The sequence below is a fragment of the Lygodium microphyllum genome, chromosome 8 (genome assembly GCF_053477565.2).
Source record: "Lygodium microphyllum isolate KBCC chromosome 8, Lygodium_microphyllum_v1.1.10, whole genome shotgun sequence".
In the NCBI taxonomy this organism is placed as follows: Eukaryota; Viridiplantae; Streptophyta; class Polypodiopsida; order Schizaeales; family Lygodiaceae; genus Lygodium; species Lygodium microphyllum.
In genome coordinates, this window is record NC_141142.1 from 63321907 (window position 1) to 63341179 (window position 19273).

The window sequence follows — 19273 nt, forward strand, 5'->3', positions numbered from 1 at the left end:
GACTTCAATTTCGAGCATTGAAATCATGGCAATTTTAGGAGATTCAAATGGCCATTTAGCCAGCAAAAATCTAATGCTGAATTTGCCACCCAAGGAGTATATTTGAAGGCAAATCCCCAAGCAAATGGGGCAAATTGATTCAAATGCTTGCTGGTCATTCTCGATAGCAAGAGGTAATTGGAGAGCAAAGGAGATTCAAGGAATCTCAATGTATTCATCTAGATTGAAATACAAGTTAAAGAAATGCCTTAAGGGGCGCCAATTTTGGGATCAACAAACTATCCATTATCCAAGATTAAGTTGTGATAAATTGTGCATTTCAGTTTTATGTAATCAATTACTTGTTGTTATTGTTGATTAACCAAGTCATTACCAACATCTCTAAGAAGGAAGGTCGGTTTCACCATCACCCTCGGGTCTCTATTGTTTGCTTTTTTTTTAAGATCAGGGACTTTTGTATGGTTCTATTGTTCTTGAAGACCAAGGACTTTTGCATGGACTTTTTTCTTGAAGACTAGGGACTTTTGTTGGTTTCACCATCACCCCCAAGTCTCTATATTGTTCATGGCAGCACATACTCGACCTCAATTCCCAATTTATGATATCTTCTTCTATTCTAGTGACCCATTTGATGTGCTCATGAAAGGCTATTCTTCAAAAGGTAAAGTGGCATCTAGCAAAGGATAGATTATCTATTAATTCCTTGCAAATGGAATTGTTGGATATCTCATTTTCTTGCTTAGGAAGGAAAACAAGATGGCCACCCAAGTTCAATTAGATGGCACCTCTAGGTTTGGTTTTTGTTGAAGATGTGACTCTATCAACTCATTGTGTACTAATGTCTTTTTGCACAATCAAACGGATTTTTCGGGTCCCCCGTGGATACAGTATTTTATGGGGCAAGATCTCAGGGAAGTAATAGGATTGATAGCCCTTCCCCATGCTACATCTAGTTAAGGGTCAATTGAGTCTAGAGGGTGCTTACATTAACCAAATATATCACCTTATGATTAGAGATCACCATTGGTTAGTGACAAAAGCCAATGTTGTTTGGAGGATACACAAACCAAGGTATGGTGGAAATTGACTGTCATGGAAAGGTGGTTGGTGCAATAACTATTCAAATGCAAAGTTTTTATTTGGAGAATGTTGATAGGTGGCCTAGCCCTTATCTCGCCTCTTTCCAAGAGCCATATTTCAAATGGCGATTGTTTCTTTTGTACTACCAATGCAAAGTCTTCTTGCCATAAATTTCTTTTCTGCCCATTCACCAAGAAAAACTAGTCCCTCCTTTTTGATATCTAGCAAGCTATGGTCGGGCCTTTGATGCACCCATCTAATTGGTAAGGTGAAATATCCCACTCTTGTGTAGCCACACATGAACATCTTGTTTCATTTTCTTATATTCTAGGGTTGTTGGCACAACTAGGCCACCCAAAATGCATTCATTTTTTATTCCACCTCTGGGGTTCAAAGTCATATTGCTAAGATTAAGAGTCTTCTCCATTGCCAATTGGATCTTATTCAGCATGTTGACCTTCCTACAAAGGATTTAGTTTTTTGACATACTGCAATTTCTTCTACTACTTTGTCCTCACTCTTGTATTTCTCATGTGATTTTTATTTTTTTTGCAACTAAAATGTGGCTGATTATATTACTAAAAAAAAACTGATTACAACGGAGTACTAATGCTCAACAGACAAGCTGGAGCTGATGAAAGTCACAGATACATCATATATACAAGCCTCTCAAGGTGGTCTGGGGGGGATGGGGGCAAGAAGCCATGGAGGGGGGGTGTATCGCCATCTGGGGCTGCTTGCCAGCATCACGAAGAACAAGTCCTGGCCACCCCAAGTGCACATGAAATGACATCGGAGCTCTTGACGAGCCCTCGACTCGCCCTGCACCTAATCCCATCAGCCCCGAAGGGAGTGGATGATGGAGGTCCAGAGCTCTACTAAGCTCACCTGTACTGAAAGTCTCTCTCCGCCAAAAGCCACCTGACACCGCGCCTTCCAGATATGCCAACCACTAACACTCCCTATGATTTCCCATACCTTAGAGCGGTCTGCTGTGGGCTCCAATACCTAGCGGATGGGTAGAGCCTCTACATCCACCACTGTGCACAACCCTGCCTCGATAATGAATATCGTATCCTGCATTCCAACCTCATAGAGAAGGTGACGGCCCTGGCTGACCGCCTGCCAGCATAAAGCTCCCCAAGAGATACATCCAAGGCTGGGTGCTATGCAGCGAAGGATGCAGCATACTCCTCTCCACACGAGCTATGCCGCCTCACATGACCAAAGGCAGTGCTTTGGGGTTTCCATAGACTGCTGTGTGCAGCGCTTACAAACTCCCTCCTTCTACATCTCGGCAAGCCGGCTTCCCGCCACCAAGCCTCCATGTGCCACCAACCATAAAAAATGCGATACCCTCCTCGTCCTTCAGTTGTCCCATAGGTGGCGCCAGAAGGTTCGTCGGAACGCCTCCGTGATGTTGTGCTCCGCCCAGTGCCTGCTAGGTGACGGCACCCAATCCATATCCTCCTGCATCAGTACATGTTTGCCAATTCTGGCGGTGTACTCCAGGAACCTCAGTGGCTTCTTGGCGACCACAGTGGTCGACCAAAGCCACTCTCTCGGATCCCACTCCAGCTCATCAAGTGGCCTTCCTTCCCAAATCCAGAGGCGCCACTCCCTGAGCTCTTGCCAAAAGACCAAAGGGTCTAGCCGCCATATCTTCCCCTAAAGGCCAATCACCCTAATCCTCTTCCATGAAAGGACAGCTATCCCCTCATCCTGCTGCCCTCTATCAAGAGCAAGACGCCCCTCCTCCTCCACTGTGAAAAAAGTCCCAAGTGGAGCGCCACCCACTCTTCCTGCCCCCTGTAGGGGGATGCCCGCTGGTGAAAACCTAGCAGCCCATACCTCCCCTGGCTGTATCGGCTCTCGTATTGGGGGGGCAAGCCACTCCTGAGGTATCACTGCATCTATCTCCCTTCTCCTCAGTTCCACTCCTCGCTGGCAGCCTAATACTTGCTGCAACACCTCCTCATCCGCCATCTTGTACACCTCCCGCCATGTCCTGATGGTACGAGCCGGGCCAGCCTCCCAACCAGCCCACTGGATGTGGGGGCACTCGCCAATCTGTGCCCCTTCCCAGCCCCTGACCTAAGGGTTCCAAGTCACCGACTGACGGTCTATCTCCTCCTGGCAGCCTGGGGGGCTCTAGATTAGGGCCTTACGTAGGCCTTGCCACACGCGGATTAAGCTGCGTAGGAAGGGTGATCTGGGCTGACGTGAAGATCCATCCTGGGGACGGCCTCCGATCACCGCCAAGCCTCGGTCTACAGTCCTTACGACCCTCCTGCAATAGGACCTTCTAGGCTTTCCCTCCCGATACAAGGCTATGGACAACTAGCTTGCCCAAGAGGGCCATACTCTAATGCTCTGGGTCTATGATCCCAAGCCCTCCCTCTGACCGATGTTGTATGATGGTCGCCCACGCCACCTTGGGCCTGGAATCCCTAGAGCCGTCTAACCCAGACCAAAGGAAATTCGGCACTAGGCAGGGAAGCTGCATTACACAGGAAGAGCAGAAGCACCAACACGAGGCGACGTACCAGGCCGTCTCTAGGAGGACCTAGTTAACCACCAGGGCTCCGCCGGCTAGTGAGAGGCGAGCCGTGCTCCAGTAGGTAAACTTCCTCCGAATAGAACTCTGCTCACCCATCTAAATCCCAGGTGGACGCCCCACTCCATGCTAGAGTCCGGGTCTATGAGGAAACCAACCGACTTTCGCCAGTTGATTTTTGCTCCTGCTGCAGAACAGAACACCTCAAGAGTCAGCCTCACTCTCTCCAACATCAACTCGTCGTCCTCTATGTAGAGCGTTGTATCATCTGCATACTCTAAGTCTAACAACTCGGTCTCTTACTAGAAGTCGAAGGCCATGTAATCCGCTCACACGTGACTTGAGGAAGTGAGACATCGCCTCTGCAAAGAGAAGAGAGAGGTACGGGGCCAGGTGGCAGCCCTGTCGGACGGATCTCTCCAGCTGAAACTCCTCCCCTGGCCTACCTCCTATGAGAACCCTGCTAGTGGGCGATCTGTAAAGTGCGGAGACCTCGCAAATCTAAGCTTGGGAGAAGCCCAACCTCACCATGGTGCCCTCTAGGAAATCCCAGTCCACCCTGTCATAGGCTTTCTCAAAATCAAAGAGTAGTACGGCCAGTCTTTGCCCACTGTGTTGGGCCCACTCTGTTGCCTCAAAGAAGATGAATATGTTGTCCAGGATGCTCCTATCCTAGACAAAGCCTGTCTGTGTATCATGGATGATGTCTGGAAGCATGGGGCATAGTCGCCTACCAATCATCTTTGCCAGCGCCTTATAGGCCACTGACAATAAGGTGATCAGTCTCCACTATGAAAGCTTCAACCGGTCTTCTCCTTTGGGGAAAAGACTGATAAGGCCTACTGAAAGACTCCCTGGCATCTGTCCTGAAGTGAAAATCTCCTGAAAGGCCATCACTAGGGGGTCCTTCACCACTTCCCAGAAGGTAGTGAAGAAAGCCTTAGAGAGGCCATCCTCTCTCGGGCATTTCTGCCCGTCCTATGTATGGAAAGCCTCCTCTAGTTCCTTCTCTGTGAAGAGGGCTAGGAGGGAGCATCCCATCTCCTCTGTGACGAGGGACGGGATGTTATCCCAAACCTTCTGTCTACATCACTATCCTCTAGCCGAGGCTGTCTCTTGCTAGAAGAGGCGACTGTAGTAGTCGGTGGCAATCTCTATCACCTCGTCTGGGCTAGAACGGGTCCTCCCATACTGATCTCGGAGGCTGCGTATCTGCTCTCCTGAGGTGCGAGGCTGGTGCACCTGGAAAAACTCCGTGCACCTCGTGTCCCCCTTCCGCGCCTAGAAATCTGCTAAGGTGCGGAAAGAGAACTTTGAGCACCTGTCCTCTAGGCTAGCAATGGCTGCTCGCGCGCGCACCTCCTGGGTGTGGAGAGTGGGATCCCCTCGTGCCTCCTGTAATAATCTCTGTGTGGCTGCAAGGTCCCACTGGAGTCCTCTCTCCTCCTCCTAGCTCTGTTGCCTGGCCTATATGGCTGCCTCTTGGCAAATTCTGCTCAACTCAGCTAGGACCTCTACAACCTCCTCTGCAATCTGGTCCCTCCTGCCCCACTCTCTAGTCCAAATCTGCTCTATCTGTCTTGTCACCTCCTCCCTCCTATAGATCAAATCAGGGATCCAACAAGATCGTGTATCTAGGGCAGATGCTAGGGGATCTATTGTCAAGAGAACCGGGCAATGATTGGACAACGTGGTGCCTGCCAACTGCCCAATCTAGCCTCCCCAAGAGCCTCCCCACTCTCCCACATAAAACCTGTCCAACCGCTCTAACAAGACTCCACCTAGCCGCCTGTATCCCAAAGAGAAGTCCAGTGACCTCTCCCTCCTATTAAAGGCAGGGTCTCTCCAGGCATCGCGTGCTCCTACTACCAGTAGAAAGACCTGCCATGCCTCCTACTCCTCCCCGGCCATGCCCTGGTAGTTTCTCCCTCTGCCGTGTTGATCCTCCAAAGCCTCCAAGTTGTCGAAGTCTCCTCCAACAATCCAGGAGTCCACCTCTGGGAGTCCTTCCGCGATCTCCACGCAGAACCTGCTACGTGCCCTAACCTCCGTAGGGACATAGATATTAAGGACTCCAAGGCACGAGTCCCCAATATCCAATTTGATCCATAGCACCCTCCCTGCCACTATCGTCCCATCATCTCGTACACAAGCGGTAAGACTCAAACCAAAAGAGGTACATACGCCTCCACTCCTGCAGTAGGCACCAATGGCGTGCTCCCAGTAAGTGTGCGAGCTGCCTGGGAGTACCTTTCCTACCCCCTCGGCCTAGGTGGGGGTGAGCTTGTGCTCCTGTAGAAGTAAGATGTCGATCCGTCCGGCAAGGGCAGGCTGCGGCTCTTGCCGAACAATCAATTTCCTGGAACCACATGCCCCACTGTAGTGGAGGCTATTCACATTCCAAGATGCAAGGTGTAAGCTGATGGGGAAACCTGTGACTAAACCGAACAGGCATCTGTTCGGTGTGGAGGCTACTGATGAAGAGGAGAATCTATGAGGCATGCAAGTACACTTTGTCACTGGTCTGGACGGCGAACTCTAATCCCCCATGGTGGCCCTCAGCCGAACCATAGGGGTGATAGATGTTCCATGTGGTACTATCAATGCATCTATCAACCATGCTGAGATTCTACCAGGCCACTAGTTAATATCCATCATGCAACCAGGCCACTGCTGTGCAAAGAATGCTAGTCCTTCTTCTCCCATCCACTGGGAGGTGTGGTCCACCACCTGACTCTGCAACTCTTCCTCTATCTGTGCCGTCGTCCACTCCCCTGAGTGAGAGGACATAAGAAAAAAGGCGTAGTTTGGTCCATCCGGTGGTGCTACTAGACGGACCTTGCTCCTCCTTGACTTATGAACCACGAAGATCCCCACCTCTAGAGGTAGTGGGAACTCTCCACGCTCTGCAACTCTCAAGTAGGACCATGGGCCACTGTGGAAGAACTCCTGTGGCAACAGGTGTGCCTATCTCGGGAAAGTGTGACGGGAGGCAGGGGTGGATGAGCTGGTGGCTGTATGGGAGGGGGAGGACTACTGGTGCGAGGAGGATGTAGGCGTGTGTGGCTCATCCCCTCCTATGGGAGGAGGGGGGTGGGTCTGGGGGGGGATCACCTGAACCAGGTGCGGATTAGGGGGATGCTCGGTACGGGGGATGGTGGGGGGAAGGATGATCAAGGGATGGTAGGATGGATGGAGGTACATGGTGAATGTTGGGGAAGGGGGGCACTGGTGGCCCTGGAAATGGGGGGTTGTGGGCCAGGGTCAGTGGGGGGTGGGGGGGGGGCGGGGGGGCGGGGGGGGGGGGGGGGGCGGGGGGGGCATGGGATGTGGGGGGAGGTGGGTGTGGGGGGACTCAGGAGAGGTAGTCTGTGGAGTAGGTGGTGGATGTGGGGAGCTGTGGTCTGTGGGGGGGGGGTTTTGTGGAGTGCTCTGCCGAGGGGGCGTCGCTCGCCCAACTGCTCCCTGCTCTGCCGAGGCTAGGTCTGAGACGCTGGCTGCGCCCCCCTACCGTCTCCCTCTCTCTCGTCTCTGGACCCGTGTGAAGCCGTCAGCGTCTACCTGCGGGCCTATCGGCGGAGCCACCTTGGCTCCGAAACGTGTGCAACCTGCTGCCTAATGCCCAAAGTTGTGGCAGCGCAAGCACTGCCCTGGCTGCCCCATCACAATGACCTACTGTCTAAAGGAGTCCCTGCCCGCCTCAATCTCTAGGAACTATGGGATATTCTTGACCTCTTTCACTGCCTTCCGTACCTTTGGGACTCCTACAGCTGTCACTACATTTGCGAAGGATGCGGGACGGATAGTGCCAAAGAGCCGTCCAAAGTCTTCCACCAACTGGCGATACTCTATCGCCAGGCCGGGGAAAAGAAGGGTGACCAGGTGCCGAAGAAACTTGTTGTGGAGTGCAAATGCCTCCACAAGAAAGCCATTGTACCAAGGGACCATGTATATGACCCCCTTCATGGATGCATATGGTGAACTGGCAAGCAAATATATATGCAAACAAATGCCTATATAAGCACATGTTGTGGGCATGTACTTTATCCCTTATTCCCACATTCACTGTGTGCTCCACCTTTGCCATTCTTCCTCTCCACTGTATGCTACCCGTCTTCAAGCAAGCAGCCACCCATGGCTTGGAGCTTCTTCCTTGGCCTCTACTACTACCGCCCTGCTGCCATTTTTGCCACCAGCCTCAAGTGGTTTCATCCTGTTGCTTTCTTATCTCAGGCAGCTGCATTTTTCTGCAGGCTGCTTCTCAAAATCATATGTGTCACACTATTAATTTGTGTCCTAGCACTAAAATCTCCCACAAGGAGAATCTCTCCTAATTGAGAATAGTGTATAATCTCAACTAATAGATCTATGAATGGTAACTCCACGTTTGCTCCTCCATCTCCATCTCCCTCCTACAATTGTATCTCCCCAATAGCATACCTTGATCCTTTCGAAGGAAACTAGCATACGGTGATGTATAGCATCCGACCTCATGAGATCTTCACTCTAATCCACATGTATCAAGCATCAGTATCACACGCCATGATACATACCCAGTCTTGTAGGTCCTGTTTGATCAATACTCCTACTCCTCCTAACCCTCATGTGGTGCCCTGATCTCTCGTGCTCCATCTATATATGGACTCCCAGGTATATCCATGAACTCTAGGCAGTCCCCCTCTCCGGCCTCTGGTGTGTCACTGAAATCATGATCAAATCTCGATTCTTCATTACCTCATTTATCCTCCCTAGATTTGTCTAGAGTGATCCATTACAAATCCACACCATCATCCATATTTTTGGAGTATCTATTTCATAGGCCACGAGTCTTTATTCGATCCTTTCCATCAATGATGGCGTAGCCGTCCCTAGACATTAGCTTGTTGCCTTCTTTTCTAGCTTTAGTTATTCTGAGCATGTTATGACATTGATGCTCTGCTTGCATTTTGGTGAAGTCATGGTCTATGTAGATAGGTTATACTGGGAGTTCTCATAGTATAGCCTTTTTCTTATGGAAGTCATTCCTCCCCCTCATCTTGCCCTGCAGTATGAGGGTGCCCTTTTGCACATCTTTCCCTACCCTCCACACTTTGGTAAAAGGGACGGGATTGTAAAGCAATACTTGAACACACAATACAAACACAATTGTACAACAAATCACACACTGATAGTAGGACTCAATAGGGTTAGGGTAACTCAGATACAATGAGAACAAAAGATGAATGAAAGGGACCAAGGTAGAGAGTACGAGCTGGAGAGTGTTGTATCTGTATGGATCCCAAAATGAACCAAGCAGCCTACGGATGTGCTCAGCAGCTGCAAACACAGATCTAGACAGTCTCAATCAGGCTGAAAATGACTGGAGGCACCCAGCTGAGAAGTGTCAAGAAAGTGCAGGTGTTAGCTGGGAACTGAAAACACAGCAGCAGGCTGCCCCTGGAGAGGCTGGCAACTGCAGGATTCTGCAAACGCAGCTGTCAAAAGGGTTGGATGCAGCAAATACAAGCAGGGAGAGGCTCTCAACATTAGGCAATTGCTGGAAGATGATTTATTCAGGCTTTGAACTGTCGCTAATCAGCAAATGCAAGTCTGGAGGGCTGCAAATCTATCACTAGGAGCTGATGAGAGCTGGTCATCACAACAAACTGATGTATCCGCCAAGGATGGGTGTAAATAGGAATGGAGAAGTAGGTACCAGCAGGAAAAACAAGATTGGGCTGAGTGGACACGCTGCCTCCTCTTATAAAGGAGTGGATCCTCTCAAACTAAGAATTGGCTTATAAGACACAAATACTCTAGGAAAGTTTGGTTCTTTAATGGAACTTTGGTGATAAACATATTTGAGGGCTGTAATAAAGAGCTAATCAATATATAATGCATTTTTAAGCTCAACAAGGATCATCCTCTTTGTATCCAAGCTGCACACATAGGGCCTTACCATTCTCTTTGGGCAAAGAACCCTCTCTGTCAAGTATTGCCACTGACTCCCACATTCAAGCATCTTGCCTGTCTCATCCTCTCTTCCTCTAGCGTGGCATTGATATTGTGCAACTTCTCTCTGGCTATCTTTTTCCACCTGAATTTTTATGGTCTTCCTCACCACTTCCACTCATCCCCATTGCATGGCTTTGAGTTTAATGTCTATGCCCTTGATGACTACCTTGGAGATCTCTTCTTCAATGGCAAAGCATTCAAGCATCATGGGATGCCATCTCCTCACTACACCTCTCTTTCTTTGGGTGGTAATAAGTGTCTCTCCTTGTATTCTTGGATTTGTACCGTTTTCTTTTCCTACTTTTCTTGAATCCCTTTGAAACCAATAGCAACCAATGAATTCCACTTTCCACCCATGGATAGGTGGGACTTCTATCTCTAAAATTGAACAATGTTTTGGGTTGATTAGTAACAAAGAAGATGAGAAGCAGCTGGTCAAGTTGAGCAGTTGAGAAAAGCACCAACCATTTCTTCTAATGACCCACTTCAAGCACATGCCATTCACTTTTTTGGAAGGGGTGAAAGCTTTAAGGACTAACACTAGACCATCTTAAAAATTGCACATTGTGTACTGCTTTCTTGATATCTTGGAAACTTCAGGCCAAAAATTGTGATCCTCCAAGGCCATTGGGGAATAAAGCTTAGTCCAAAAGTTCAAGTCCAAACCAAGTTACCATCAAAAGCATCAAAGAAGGATGGTAAGTTCAAGAGCTTGAAATATTCCATTGCAACTTATTTGTTGTAGAGGGTTTTTAGGAAGAGATGCATTGGCTAAGGGAAGAAAGGTTTACCAAATATTCCAAAAGGCAAAATGTGTACAGTCAAGCTTCATGGTTTTTGCAGCAGCAAGTTCGCGGACAAGGACAGAGACAAGGATAACAAGAAGAACAAAGATAACAAGAAAAAGGACATTTCCATTTCTTTTAGGGGAGCAAGTCAACGCCTCACTATGGTCACCAAGTGCTTCTAGTGGTGACAAGAAAGAAGGTTCTTGCCAAAAGAATGATTTAGAACAATGTTTTGAAATGGCCATGTAGGTACTTGCACATGATTATGAATTTGACCAGAAAATGTGATTATATGAAGATCAAGTGATACAGTCATGATTGATACTAATGTACTTTAAGGAGTCAATACTCAAGAGTCCCACAGGTAAAATGTCTATTAAACTCCTATCAGCTCACAATTGACCTTGAAACCCTCTAATTATTTTAGTTCTACACCACAACAGAATTAGCGGATAAAATGCAAGCATCTCCCTGTTTTGGATTAAGGACCATAACAACATATTTACCTTGATGATTCCTTCTGTAAATACTCCTGAGCTTTGGCTGCCTCCTGGTCCTTTGATATAATTTGCTTCTTTATCTCATTCTGCAGATTTAACAAAGGTCTAGAGATATGAACTAGAAATCTGAATTTCCTATTGCTAACTCAATAAAGAAACCATTCCAAATTTGTCTGGTTTAATAAGATTTACTACCAAATATAGTTTCCACTTTTTGATGTGCCTGATTATGGCAATTCACAGTGTTTTTGTGTAATCAAAGAGCAACAAAACAATCAAGAAATGGCTACTGACAATCATGTAGATCTCTTTGGCAAGTTTTTCTGCCAGATCATCAAGTTGATGTTTTTCCTCTCGAAGCTGAGACTTAATTTTTGCAAACCCTTCTGCAGCTTTGTGAATTGACTCATCTCTTTTATGAATTGTCTCGACCGAATCCTCCCACAACTGCATCAACTCTTTTCTTTCACGGTGCAATGTCCTGTTTAAGATTTAAAATTAAAAAACAAGATCTTGATTTCACATGTACAAATATCAGCCTGGATTTTTAAAATTGTGTCTTTATATAAGTATTCAATCAATTGACTAAAGGTATACACCACCGGTCAATCTGTGTATGATGATGAGCTATATTTGGAAGCAACAAAGGAAACTAGACAAATTTCAAGAACTGCCCATCTACAGTCAGGTCTGACTAGTGTATTAGAGTTGGGGACCATATCCACTCTCCAAGAATGTTCCCACCAAGCTCACTCTCTTTCCAACTGTCTTGCAGTCTCTGTCCTAACTCTTCATGTTCAAGAGAGCCTTATTGACACTATAGCTCTTTGATGGAAGTCAAACCTCAAGTCTCATGTAGTGAGCACTTGGACTGAGATCATTGGGCCATTCTTCACAATTTTATTTTGACAAACTACAAGTTGCAGCAAACTAAGAATCCTTTCGATGAAAGAAAGAGGAGAATATGAATAGATACTTCACATAATTCACCAAATTGCTACTTGTGTATGATACTCTCTCTCTCATGATGAGGTTGTTTCTAAGTTCATGGACAACTTCTCAGCTGATATAGAGGCACAATTCTTTGGAGCAGGCCATGAAGTTGGCCGCCACCTATGGAAGCACAAGAAGGCTGGTAAATCAAACCAGTCTGCTGCTTCTAAAGCCACAAAGAAGGGCAAGACAACTTTGTGAAGATACATTAGGGTTTGTAGAGAGAGCACACTATGTACAAATGATATGACAAAAAAATGAGCTCAAAGATGTGATGAGAATGAAGAAATGAATGTACTCAATCAAAGAACTGATTATGAGAGATATGATACAATGAATGCTCTAGGAGTGAAGGGATATCCAACAACCACTGTCTCTCAGACTGTGCTGAGGGATGTTGGAGTGCAGGACACTCATATGTGGATCTCAAGGGTAAACATCTCGCCAATAATGCAATGCCAAAGGAGAAAGATAATGCCAATCAGCTGTGGGTAAGATGGGACATTCAAAATGCAGCTGTTTTGTGCTCATCAGAGTGGGTGCACTCACTGATAGAAAAAAGTTGACAGTGATCCCAGGCAGCAAAACAGAGCAGCTCACTGCACTCCTGATGACTCCTAAGGCTGTCAATGCAGATGGAAGGATTAGCAAGGCTAAAAAAGCAGTAGCATTGTAACAGCCAGAGTAGCTGATGGTAGCAAACAGGTCAGCAATGTGTGGAGCAGACGCAAACCAGAAAAGTGCAGTACAGGACAGTGCCTTGCAGCAGCAGCAGCAGTCACATGATCCCCTAGGGCTGTTGTGAGATGGTGGAGGAAGACACAAGCTCCAGCAATGGTGATGATAGGTGAAGGCATACAGAGAGAAGATGGTGATGGTTCTAGTGAGGAAAGTGATGAGGATAGGATGAAAGTGTAACCTTCCCATGATCCCCTTTTATAGAACTTTTGAGCTATCTTTTCTACCAAAATGTTGGAATGTCTACTTTTGATTTGAATGACTTGAATACTGGTTTGGGGAAAAGACTCGACAAATTAGTCAATAATTAAGAGCTGACCTCAAGCTAAAACTCTAGTAGCTCAACATTCCCTCTCAAGGCCAAAACACAAGCAAACTCTTTGCCTGACCCAAAAAATTCCACTCCAAAAAGACGAAGGCACTGGACAAAGGGTACCATAAAGCAACCTAGGTCCTATCATGATCACAAAGGTGATGGCTTCCCTCTAGGAATCTTTTTAATCTAAAGTTCATATAATGGGAACCGAAGTCCAAATACACCCCCCAAGGGTGATACTGATGAAGGAATGTTGCACTATGAATGATGGATGCTTGAGATCTATTGTGAGCAATGTGCCCATGAATCTCCACTTGGTGAGGTAAAAGGGATGCATGCTATGCAATGCACTGGTTTTCACCTGCGGTTTTCACTTGGCTGACTGCCCTATTGGGTTTTAACCCTCCCAACTATCCAAACACACAAACATAATGCTAATGCAAGCAAGAAGGCATAATGGGAATGCTGTTGGGGCAGTCATCTTGTTTCCCTTCCCAAGAGAGCAGCAGAGACAGCCAGCAATTCAATCTACCAAGGAATTAGCATGTAATCCATCTAGTTATCCATGTGTAGTTTTATGGCAACTTACCCTCTCCATTATCTCATCATGCACTTATTCTATGCCTCTACACTAACACCCTTGCCATAGATTGGTTCATTATCAAGAATACTATTATAGTCTTGTGTTACTCATTGCCCTTCTTCCTTTAACAGAAACATAAGATCCATTAATTTGGGCTACTCAAAAGGAGATACCCATCACCTCTGCAATTATGGTAGACCCTTGGGCAATCCATCATTACACCCTTGATCTGATGCCTTGGTTTCATTAGGATGGGACCTTTTGGGTGAAAAGAGGGTGGGATAATGAATCTATCTCCTGTTGAACCCTTTTTGGGCTTGAGAGGGGGTGTTAAGCCACCAAAAATTAATGCAAGCATTAATCTTAAATTAACTTGGATCAATCCCTAGTTTCACTCCTTAGAAACAACCCCAAAAATCTTTATTAAATATTAAAGGCTTTATTTTTTGGTAGTACACCATGGGACTTCTCGTTCACTTCTTTAGAGCGGCATTGATGGAGGCACGTGCTTGTACAATGATCACAGAGACACAACATGCACATGTTTTAGGGATAGCAGAGAGAAGATGGGCATGGATGCATAAGCCCATCCATGGTTTTGCCGCATTGGTACATCCGGCCTACAAGTCACCGGTGGTCATGGATGATAGAGAGTTCCGTTCGGACTAGCTCACTTATTTAACTCGTGGTCCCTTCTCGTTCACTTCTTCAGAGCAACATTGGTGGAGACACATGCTTGTACAATGATCACAGAGACACAGCATCCACATGTTTTAGAGATAGCAGAGAGGAGATGGGCATGGATGTATAAGCCCATCCATGGTTTTGCTGCATTGGTACATCCGGCCTACAAGTCATTGGTGGTTATGGATGATAGAGAGTTCCGTTCGGACCAGCTTGCTTATTTAACTCATGTGGTCCCTATGGATGACCACAATGCAATGCTCAAGAAGCTAGGATGCTATGCAGATCAGAGAGGACATGTGGCTTTTTCTTCTCTCACTTGTTGAAGGAGAGAGTCACTCGCAAAACTTTTATTTTGGTGGCAAAACTTTGAATACGCATTGGAGACCCTTTAGCCCTTAGCCATGAGGGTCCTTGCTTAGGATTGCTCTTCAGGTGCATGTGAGAGAAACTGGAGTGCCTATTCTCTCATTCACACAAAGATTCGCAATCGGCTTAGCACACAACATTTAGAGTAGCTAATCTATTGCCCCACTAACTTATGCATGATGAGGGCTATGATGAGCATGGGTAATCTGAAGCAAGTAAAGTTTAAACACTTAGCCATAAAATGTAAAATTTTTTGTTTTGAACTTTGAACTTTGAAATTTATACTTCACAATTTAGACTTTAGCATTTACAATCTTACGTACATTGTGTAGGTGAATGTTGATACATTCAAGGTGATAGGTGACACTCTTCCAAGTGTACATCAGGAGGTGGACGAGGAGGAGGAGATGATTTTTGCAAAGATCTATAGAGAGCTTATAGCAGGAGATACTCGCAACACTCGTAGTCTGCGTGCTCGTAGCCAAGGAGTTCGAGTAGGCGGTAGCAAGAGCATGGTTATTCAATGCCCTCCAATATCGAGGAGGGGTGGCTTGAGTGACTTGCAGACATATGTAAAGCATGACTCTAGTAGCTCACATCCTATGCCTCATGATGACATCCCCCCCTTGCCCACATGAGCACCACCAAGGGAGACATCATTTGATGATGATGGTAACCTCATCAATGAGGATGAGGATGAGTATGAGTGTGTCTCATCATCCAATGCTAAGGAGTCATCTTCAGACTCTCTTGATGAGCACTCATATGTATCTGATGATGATGATGATAGTGATATCTCATCATAGATTTATAGGTCTCTCTCTTTTCTGTATCTACTATCATTATATCCACATACATGATGCCACTATGATACACTAGATTGTAGTTGTATCACATGTTTTTGTCCACTCCATGCGACCGTGATGGTCACTCTCATGTATTCATCTTATTTTGTAATGAAATGGCTATTTCCACTTTAAGCATGTATTCTATCATTTAATGATTTATGGTTTTTTTTTTAATCATGTTAATTTTTTTTCATACTAATATCATACAATACCTTATAAAATCATAAGGTACAATTTAGTACAATAGTTTATCGTACCGTACCGTATCATGCCTTTCATATGTGACAACTATGCTATAGAGACATGGAGGCCTTAGGTCATTTTATCATCATTATATCCCATTCATCAGTACTTTACTCATGCTCTATGCTTTTGATTTCATTCATTGCTAGTGTTAGTCATACACTATTGTCTCCATGACAAACCCTACCATTTCTTTATAAGCACAACATGAATATGTTGTTGGAAGCCTATACATTATATGCACACATAAGATTAGACAATAGTTTCCACCATTGGGTTCTCTTATCTTCTCTGAATTGTGCATTTGGGAGACCGGTATAAAATGTCTCCTTCTGACATGGAGATACCCTCCACCACAGGATCCTCCACTATTTGGGCCTCCATGAACAAGGTAAACTTAACATGTCTTGCAAAGAATCATAGAAGAATGGGAGATCTTGTAAGCATGCATTGTCCACTTAGAAATATGGTAACTTCTACAATCGGGAAGCCAAGTAAGACATCCTCCATATCAGCCAAAAATTCATCCTCGCAATCAAAAGATTGTTAATGATGTCCTAAAAAATGGAAGGATCACAAATAGTAGCACAAAGAATAGGTGTGAGTGTAGGAGAATCAATGAAGCCAAAATACTCAAGAATCTGCTCATGCATGGGAGAGTTCTTCCTAATGTAGGAAAATCATCAGGGGCAGGTGGAGAAGCAGGACTACCTCAACTTCTGGAACAAGCTAAGCAAGCTAAGGCAGGCAAGGAAGAGAGATGCTAGAAAAGAAGGGTAGGACCAAACGGGCCAGGATGGTTGTGCACAATCAGTGAGGGAGGCCCGACTCTTGCAAGTAGAGAGCACCTTGTCTTGCAAGGATGGAGGTGTTGAGAGCACATAGTCAGACTTCTTTGAAGGGTGCTCATCCAAGAACACATCCCGCTTAATGTGGGCCACCAACAGCCAAAGAGCCTCTAAAATAGCAGGGTACTACTACATATGCCTAACAGGAGGAGATGGCCTCACTAGATGGTGAGAAAACAATGCCTTAGAAGGAAGTGGAATGATATGAAAGAAAGCATGCTTTAGAGGTTTATCTAATGAAGCCACATTAAATAACCTTGTCCATAAGTTCATCCACCACACGAGTTCCACGTTGATGATAAGATCCCCTCTGAGGCCTAGAAGACAGCCTCAGCCTCATCATTCATATGTTTGACAGCAGTCTAGCCTCTCCAACCATAATAGTTGCATGCAAGGGTCCCCCATTGCATTGGAAAGATTTGTGGTTGATACCACGACTACCTCTCTATTGCTTTTTTCCGTATCCCCAAGAAGAAGCAATGGCCCTTCAAACTATAAAGGGGTGAAAGCAACCATCTCTTTTTGTAGTATGATGTGAAAAGCAAATAACTATGGAAACTCCTAAGTTCCTCAGTGCATTAATGGTGGTCTTGAAAGTATGACAAGGTTTGGAAAGATTTTGCAAGTTATACATGACATAATCATCATCTAAGAATTTCTTTTGCCTATTCTACCCATTCAATAAGCTCCTTGGTACTCCCATTTCCTCCCACCCATCCCGTTCTACAAACTCCATGTATCCCCTTATCTCGACCTATCCCTACCACTCACCCTTGTAGATCTAACAAGGCCATCCCATGGCATGAGCAAATTCTTCACAAACCCATCTTCCTCCATCTTATGGCACTTGTGCCCCATGGCATGAGCAAATTCTTCACAATCCCTCAATCTCATGGCCCTTGTGCCTCATCCCTATGCTCATATTTGTAATCCTTCCTTTTTTGAGGACATCATTGATGATCATTTTGATCTTGGTGCTGATTTTTTTATGTGATATGGAGGCTTGATAGCATAGATTATTGGCTTTCTAGTTTCAAAGGGTGACAATACATGCTTACAGGATCTCTCATTATTCCAAGATTTCTTTTAGGATATTTCACGTTTACCTAACTTTACAGAGGACGGGACCCTAAAGTCATTTTAGCAGAGGACATTTCCATCTCAAACGGAGACATTCACACTATAAAGAGGTTCATTCTAAGCCCAAAGGAAACACACACTCCAAAGGGTTCATTCTAGGCCCAAGAGGGCAACCATATTTTCCTTTAGCCTGATCCAAGTGTCCCATTCAAGTTTATACAAACTCTTGAGTTTGGGGTTTGTGGCCTCAAGCTTAGCACGACACTTCTTCAAAATTTTGAGCACCCCAAGGACCAACCTTCCATCATCTACACCAGCAGCTCATGTCCCATTGTCCTAGCTTGGATACATAACATTTTATTATATGCCTTCTTTTATCACACTGGAGATGGACCACCATGATTTTATTTTCTTTGGTCAGAGGGGACCAAGTCTTCACCAAGATATAGAGCTGGACATGGACTCTCAACATCAAATATCGATCAACAAACCTAAGCACACTAACTTTCAAAATCATGTCTAGTGTAGTGTAGCCAACCATATTCCTATATATGATGTAACCCTAGAGGCCACCTTTGAGCATCCATTATTGGTGCCTAATGGGAAGCTCCACCAATTCCTTTTGCTAGAGTGCAAGAGGGTGAGATATAACATATTCCACCTCACATATCTTGCATTTGAGGTAGAGTCGTACTCAAATGCAGGTGTTGATGCCTTGAGGTATCCTTGCTCTAAGCATCTTCACCATCCAACCTTATTGATGGCCAATCAAATCATCAATTCCAATGCTAGATCACATGTTATTTTTAGTTTTCCCATGACAAGGGCATCATCTATCTTTCTAAGGATGGTCATCCAACAATTTTCCTTTCCCCCTACAACATATCCATGTCGATTATGGCCTGTCCATATGCACTCTTAAGTGTTCTTGGTTGGAGCTCTACTTATGTAATGCTGCTACATTCATGATTTCTCAAGGCACTTAGGCCATGAAGTCCCAAGAACAATCATCTTACAAGATAAAAATGTGGTTGAACCATAGTGGAGAGAGAAATTTTGTTTTACTTTGGTTGATCAAGGTGATCAATTAACTCGCCCATATTTACCCAATATTGTGTTTTAATGACATTCTTCAAGAGATTGTGCTCTTTAAGGGTGGTGTCGTTGAGCAATTGGACTATACTTCTGTGGAGTTGATGTGTGCCATGTGCAACATGCTATGGGCCAAAGATGTCATGGTTTTCAAAGAGATCAACTTCAAACCCCTGTTTGCTGTCTTGCAAGAAGGATCCTACTGTTGAGAAACCACTTCTTCGGTTATTTTCTTCAGCTAGGGTTTCGCATTGAAAACCCCAAAAAGGGCTCGCGCCTATCAAAAGATGACGTACCAGCGAGACAGTAGGGTTTGCGGGGAGGAACAGAGAGTGAACTCGGCAAACACTGAGAATAGAAGGGAAGAGAGGAGAAACTATAATGAATGGAATGATGAAGACCTGAATCATGGAGTGAATGTGATACAAGGGAACAAGGGTGCCATAGCACAAGGAAGATGATGAAGACAGCCATGAACCACAAACCACAATGTCCTCCTGAAGGGGTGTGAGGGTCGTGGAGAGGCTGGAGAGAAGAGGTGATGGACTGAATGAATCAGC

General features: G+C 45.5%; 1 protein-coding gene across 1 annotated transcript in view; it reads right to left on the reverse strand.

The window, feature by feature from the left end:
- Positions 1-19273, reverse strand: part of LOC148032385 (coiled-coil domain-containing protein 39-like) — a 224217-nt gene that overhangs the window by 164175 nt on the left and 40769 nt on the right. The window contains exons 5-6 of the mRNA XM_087684085.1: positions 11214-11400; positions 10926-11005 (exon numbers count right to left, since the gene is read on the reverse strand). Coding sequence (XP_087540211.1) covers positions 10926-11005; positions 11214-11400 — 267 coding nt within the window. The remainder of the gene's footprint in view (positions 1-10925; positions 11006-11213; positions 11401-19273) is intronic.